Source organism: Nicotiana sylvestris, chromosome 1 (genome assembly GCF_000393655.2).
Source record: "Nicotiana sylvestris chromosome 1, ASM39365v2, whole genome shotgun sequence".
Lineage (NCBI taxonomy): Eukaryota > Viridiplantae > Streptophyta > Magnoliopsida > Solanales > Solanaceae > Nicotiana > Nicotiana sylvestris.
In genome coordinates this window covers 86,332,677-86,339,587 of record NC_091057.1, presented here as the reverse complement: position 1 = coordinate 86,339,587, position 6,911 = coordinate 86,332,677, and the positions used below count along the sequence as shown (strand labels likewise).

Below are 6,911 nucleotides of genomic sequence, written 5' to 3'. Positions count from 1 at the left end.
ATAAATAAGAATAAATATAGGTCATTTTTTGTAACTAAGGAAACGAACCATCGACAAAAGACATACTTCCTATATTAATACATTTTCATTTGGTTCAAGAGCAAATATGACCCTGCTCCATGAAATTGATTTAAGTGGTTGTCTTGTTTCCTAGAAGGCTAGTAAACGCTTCTCAGACAATAAGTCGGTCCAAAAGTGAAAGGTGCATAGTGGTCATCCCAATCGTGCAATAAAATTCAACTTTTAGCCTTTTTTTATGTGTCATCAAAACCGTGTATAAACTCCAAAGCACCTGCCACCTTGAAATTTGGTGGAGGCTTGGCTTGCTAATTGCTATTGCTATTGCTATTGCTCTTTCTCCTCCCTATTTCCAGGAAACTTCACAATCCCCTCCCCCCTTCCTCCCCCCTTTTTTTGGCCCTTTTCCCTTTTTTCACCTCTTCTTGGTATAAGTCTTGATTAAATTATCTGAATCTAAGTGTTCCTTCCATTTTCTTACCCCAAAAAGAAAAAGTTTCGTCTTTGAGGAATTTCAGCCAAAGGGGTACAAGAATTTATTGGAATTTCATTTTATTAAGTCTGACATAATATAATGGATTCAGATTCTTGGACTCGTCTATTTACTTCTTCAAGGCGTTACCAATCTCGATCAGGTCAGTATTATGTTACTATTTATCTTCTTTTTAGGCTTACCCATAAACGATGCAGGTGTATAGATTACAACTTTTATAACCCCACCCAAACCCACAAATGATTTTGGCTTATTTTCTGAGATGGGGTTAAGTGGAATATGTTTCTTTGCACGAAAAATGATGAAATTTACATTTGAATTTGCTTTTTATCGCTATTGGTTTTCCTTGCCCAGATATGAAAATTACAATTTTTTTGTCGAGCTGGGGTTTTCTTGAGTACCAGAAAATGAAGAAATTTACATTTTCTTATGTGGGTTTTGCTTATTTTTTTGTAGAAATAATGTAATCAGAAATTGTTGTTTATAGGTTTTCGTTGCTCGGAAGTCAACCTGGTGTAAAGATTACTACCGTTTGTTTTTTCAGATTTTTCGTTTAATGAGCTAAGGTTTAGTGAATAGGTTTCTCTACCTGAAAAGCATGGAAGAATTTACGTTTGCATTTCTGATTTTTTTTTCCTCATTAGCGATGTCGTTTAGAATGTAAGTAGAAATTATTGTTGCGCAAAAATGAAGTAGGTGTGAAGAATACAAATATATGATTTTTCCACCTTTTTGTTTAAACTTTTTTGGTGTGTTTTGCAGATATCTATAACATAGGAGAGGAGTATGACGGTGAAGAGGAATCGAGGCCAGAGTTTCTGTGTCCTTTCTGTGCTGAGGATTTTGATATTGTTGGCCTCTGTTGTCATATCGATGAAGAGCATCCTATTGAGGCTAAGAATGGGGTACAATATCTCTACTACTAGTACTTCTTTACCCATTTGTTTTCATTGAGTTAGCAAATGTAGGTTTTGCGTAAGCGTAAAAGCGTTTAAAACCAGGGTGACTGTCACAGAACCTTCTAATTTGCCGTTAGACTTCTTTACATTGAACTTATTCAGGAGTTGTTTCTTTCGTCTTATCAAGAAAAGGAAATGGTTTCTTTTCTTTCTATTCTTCCTTGGTGAACCCAATAGGTTTGTGAAGATAAGTATTGGCGATCTAAAATGGAGGCTTTCATTTCTTGTAATAATTCCTTACCATTAACAGCCTCTTACAGAAATGCAGGGTAAGGCTGCGTACAATAGACCCTTGTGGTCCGGCCCTTCCCCGGACCCTGCGCATAGCGGGAGCTTAGTGCACCGAGCTGCCTTGTTTTTTAATTCCTTACCGTTAACTGTGTATATGTCTATAGAGGCTTGGACTTCAGAATTCAAATCAGTGAATAACACTGGTTGTTTGAAGCTTTGAACTTCAAATTTCAAAGTAATGAATTGAATTTGTTTTCTGTTTTCCTTATCTATGTGTCAGAAAAAACATAGTTTCTTTTTTTCCCTCTCCTGCCAAAAATATGGAGATACAGAATTTTTTAATTCATGAACCATATTAAATTAAGCAATATAGATAAAATATCAGAAGCATTATGTGCAATTAACACTGGTTCTACATTGCACAGTCCCCTTGCTCCTCTTTAAAGATAGAATGTTATAGGCCAAATATTTCATTTAGGCACTTCAACTTAGGATTGTACCTATTAGACACTTCAACCCATTTAGAAGTGTGTCTATTAAACACAATATGATGACATAGCAAAAAACGTGTTTTGCACATCCCTTAAGCGCCTGACATAATCAGGCATCCAAAGTTCCACGTGCTTCTTGCCGGAAACTGTGTAGGTCCACTGGAAATTTGATTTTCCAGTGACTTTTCTCTTTCTAAGATTTGGTGACACCACCACCATCTGCTTCTCCTTCAATTTTGTTTGCCGCTGCCACCAGAATCACTTTCTCCTCCTTCAAATCCGCCAACCACCACCCTTCTTGTTTTTCTCCTCCAAATCTGGCCACACCATCAAAGGCAGGAACCTAGTCACTTGCGACTGCAGAACAATACAGATAAGATGCACAATATTTTCGAACCATGTAGTAGATTCATTAGCTAAACACAGTCAATAAGTGCAAATGTTGCATATATTTTGGTATCTTCCAGGGTTGAGTAGAGGCGTACTTGGACTAGAAAAATAGCTATATTCATCATTTGGCTTTAGATATAAAAAGTTATTACAACTAAACCAAAGGAAACAGAGCTTTATGAGAAAATTCATAAACCTCTATTTGGAAATTATGTCCAGCAACAATGGCGGAGAAGAACTCATAGGCTCGAAGGCAAGAGGGAAACATCTTTAGATTAGTAGAAGCAAAAGACGAAAAGAGGACGGTGGGAGGGTTCTATGGAGAAGACCGAGGGCGGGGGCCGGGTAGTCTGTGGAGAAGTGGAGATGCCAGCGGCGAAGTGGACGACGACAGTGGTTCAGTGCCATGTCTTGAAACTTTTCCTTTTTTAGTTAGTTAGAGTCAGGCCACGTGGCTTTTTATAATTGATTAGTTTTGCCATGTCACTGCATGTGAAGTGCACATGCTTTATTTGTTTTACTGGTTTGTAGTGAGAGGTTTAATAGGTACAGTTTAATGCATGTTAGAGTGTCTAATATGTACAATCCGAAGTTAAAGTGTCTAAATGAAATATTGTGACAACTTTAAGGGGGTGCTTATGTATTTGTCCAATGTTATTACATCTGGATGGCTCAACCATGAAAACTGAGCGACGAGAATCTATCTTCACAGACTTGTAAAGGTAACACTTAAATTGATCAAGCTTCTAGTCACTGGAGAACGCCCCAAACCGGGAAAAAAAAAGAGTTCTTCATGCAGTGATCTTTATTTGAAATATGAGCAGCTAATTTTTATTCATTTTAGTATTGTGATGTTTCAAGGGTCTTGACTTATTTCTTCCCCCACCTCCCTCTTTTTCTGTTCGAGGGTTGGACATACTACCTTTTTTTATTGAGAAAAAAGGTATAACAAATGAGCTTTCTACGACTCCTTTCTGAAGAGCTTCCAGTTTGGGGTAATATTGAATGACTGGAAAGTTTAACCGTCTGCATTTCTGCTTCTTTTTTTAAATATATTTTTTTTATCTTTGTTTTCGAGTCAACAAAGAGGTTGTGAGTTCGAGTCACCCCAAGAGCAAGGTGGGGAGTTCTTGGTGGGAAGGATGCCGATGGTCTATTTGGAAACAGCCTCTCTACCCATGGTAGGGGTAAGGTCTGCGTACATACTACCCTCCCCAAATCCCACTAGTGGGATTATACCGGATTGTTGTTGTTGTTGTTGGTTGTGTTTTTGTTTTCTTTTTATGAATAATTTGTGGTAGCTTTACTACTCTTTGTCGGTTCCTCAGTTCTCCAGGTACTGAAATGGCTTTTTAACTTAAAATCTAGTGTTCTGAATTTGGTTTCCATATCTTGTTAATAAATTTTCCAAAACTATAAGAGTCAGCTAATTAAAAAGTGCTGTCTCATCTGCTGGCTATAGAATCGAAAAAACTGTGTACTTCCAACCTATGTTGCGCGGACTCTCCAAAATACTGCCGCACCCGTGTCGGATTCTCCAAAAATACACTACTTTTGGAGAATCCGACACGCACCCGGCGATATTTTCGGAGAGTCCGAGCAACATAGCTTCCAACTAACCTGGAAAAAAAATGACAGCCCAGTGCACTAAGCTCCCACTATGCACAGGGTCCGGGAAAGGGCCGGACCACAAGGGTCTATTGTACGCAGCCTTACCCTGCGTACAATAACCAAAAAATAAAAAAAAAAATAGTTAAGTTGCTTAAGTGAGCAGCGACTTAAGGTGTTCTAGGGCTCATTCCGCAAAGAACGCATAGTGTGTTTGTGTGTCTGTGGTTCAGGGCTCAACGAAGTTACTTATTTGGATAGTGATGTATGATAAGCGCTTTCATAAAAATAAAAAATAAAATACTAAATAGCGTCTGTTAAAATTTGAGGAGGAGCTACCTAATTTTTGAGTGGCTTTTAAAGAGCTTCTAAATGTATAACCAATTCTTCAGCAGTGCTCCAACCTGCTAAATAGCAAAGTAACTATTTCTTTTTTACAGTTCTTTTTTGGAGAAAATAACCAAAAGGCAAGTGTGGTTTAATGACTTCTTTAAAAGGTTGCTCAATTCAAACAATAGCTCCTCTATGGAAGGGATTGTTACTGAAAATTTTAATCACACAATATAGTTTTCAGAACAATATTTTTTCAAGAAACAAAATAATGTTTAGTTGCATTATTATTACCTTCTCTGTTGACAAAAATTTAGTCAAGGCTTCAACACCATTAACCTGAGAATAAGATAATAAACTTAGAACTAGAAATGAGATTTTATTACATGATTTAGAATCAGGTAGAGACTAAAGTGGTTTGATGATTATAATACGTAGATCTCCTCATGATTATAAAACTTTATTCTGCTATTTCTGAATAAAATCGAGATAGCTAAACACTATTTGCTAATTGCTACTAGCTTGTCAGTTTCATCTCCGGCTAGTGGTCAGGGCTCTGCTAAAGAGCACAAGGTGATCCTAGCGCTTTGTCAATTTTTTTTGTGATGTTAGATAACATGTCTTTATATGCAGATATGTCCGGTTTGTGCAAAAAGGGTTGGAATGGATTTGGTTGGTCATATTACTCAGCAACATGGAAATATTTTAAAGGTATCTTTTTGGTTATCTTTCATTATTGATTTTCACGAGTTTTGGACTTGAAACCTCTCTTGGGTTTGCTTCAGTATCAAATGTGCAGCATATCAGAATTCTTTGATTTAAACCGTATTTGAGCGTGTCAGTTTGTCTTAGTTTTGCCGCTGGAACCATTTGCATAGTATTTATCGTTGACTGCATTACAGGTACAGCACAGGAGAAGATTTCGAAGGGGTGGTACTTCGGCTCTCTCTATTTTAAGAAGAGAGCTAAGGGAAGGAAATCTGCAATCCATCCTTGGGGGATCCTCTCGTTTGGTTTCTTCCTCCACTACAGATCCCGATCCCTTGTTATCTTCATTCATTCACAATACACCTTTGGCTAATGAAATTCCTGATGTTCAACCTTTACCTTGTACTAAGCAAAGTTCAAAACAAGAAAGCACTCTTGAAAACTCCTACGAAAGGTAATGCCTCATTACTTCTGTTTGTGTTTTTTTCCTCTCCCAACTGCCTATGATTATGTGTATTACACTAGCCCCGGAGGTTTTATATTCATGTCTCTTTGATTGCATGTTTGAGTGGCAACTTGATTAAACCTTGTTCCATTGATTGCATGTCTGTCTGCTAACTGGATTAAACCTTTTGTTTAGTGGTTGAGTTGTTGAATATTTTTTTTTATCTGGATAGCCTTTTACGTTTTTGCTTATTATCAAGTTAAACATGCGAAATTGATGAGCTGTTACAAAATATATACCTCATCTATGTCATTTGTATGTTAATAGTTTCATTTGTCAATAGGGGTAACTACTGCTGAGACTTGACAAAGGTAAGGTAGGGACTAGTGATGACTGTTTATGAAGCCGTGGTCATTTGATTGTGCGAGGCTTTTCTGTTGACATATAAATCATTGTTTCCCTCTATTTTTTTGTGCGTGTGGGTGTTGAGGTGAGATTTGGCCATGTAGACAAGAAACCTAACATATTAAAAGAAATGACGCGTTATCTGAGGCTTAAGTGATTGTGGGCTGTAAAAGCTGTTCATCATCAAGATACATGGCATTGAGTTTCTTCTGTGGTCCACTTCTATTTACCAATGTCCGAAATTATTGATTTTGTTGATCTTGTTTAACAGAAATGTTCAGCCACCTCCACTATCTGACAAAGACCAGGAGGAGAAGGCCAGGAGAAGTGAGTTTGTGCAAGGGCTGCTGCTGTCCACCTTTCTTGAAGAGGACTTGTAAGCAAGAAGAGAATAATGTAGCTTGGATAGAGAAAAGAAAGGGGATGCTGCCATTCTGTGTAGTAGCTAGGGCAAGAGGGAACTCTTAAAAGTCCTACTTATGTGTATATTAATTAAAGACTACGTTCGTTTCCCATCTCCAATGTAGGCCATATGCTAATATATTTCTAAGTTAATTGTGTAAAGCAACAAGAGAGATATATGACTATATAGCTAGTTTCACTAAAATTATCAAGCAGTGAAGCAGCTATGGCTGCTGGCTGCTTTTCATCCGTTAGCAGTAGAATTTGCCTTCGCCTACACTGCTGGTTACCACCAATAGGCAAAAGACCTGTATTGGAAACCCAAGTTAGGAAGAGGTTGGACACTTTGAGGGTGGTGTATGTATTAGCCCCAAAATAGAATTACCAGGCATAAGGTACTTGAAGAGACTTTTATTGACCACCAACAATAT

General features: G+C 37.6%; 1 protein-coding gene across 1 annotated transcript; it reads left to right on the top strand.

The window, feature by feature from the left end:
* The first annotated feature begins 260 nt into the window (after positions 1-260).
* Positions 261-6,685, top strand: LOC104227419 (protein DEHYDRATION-INDUCED 19 homolog 4-like). The gene is made up of 5 exons (XM_009779661.2): positions 261-653; positions 1,274-1,416; positions 5,154-5,231; positions 5,423-5,682; positions 6,350-6,685. The coding sequence occupies exons 1-5, from the start codon at positions 593-595 to the stop codon at positions 6,456-6,458; spliced, it is 651 nt and encodes a 216-aa protein (XP_009777963.1). The 5' UTR covers positions 261-592; the 3' UTR covers positions 6,459-6,685.
* The last annotated feature ends 226 nt before the right edge of the window (positions 6,686-6,911 follow it).

Coding starts and splice junctions, on each gene's coding strand:
- LOC104227419 (XM_009779661.2), top strand. CDS start 593: ATGGATTCAGATTCTTGGACTCGTCTATTTACTTCTTCAAGGCGTTAC. Junction 1,417..5,153: donor CTATTGAGGCTAAGAATGGG/GTACAATATCTC, acceptor CTTTATATGCAG/ATATGTCCGGTTTGTGCAAA. Junction 5,683..6,349: donor CTTGAAAACTCCTACGAAAG/GTAATGCCTCAT, acceptor CTTGTTTAACAG/AAATGTTCAGCCACCTCCAC.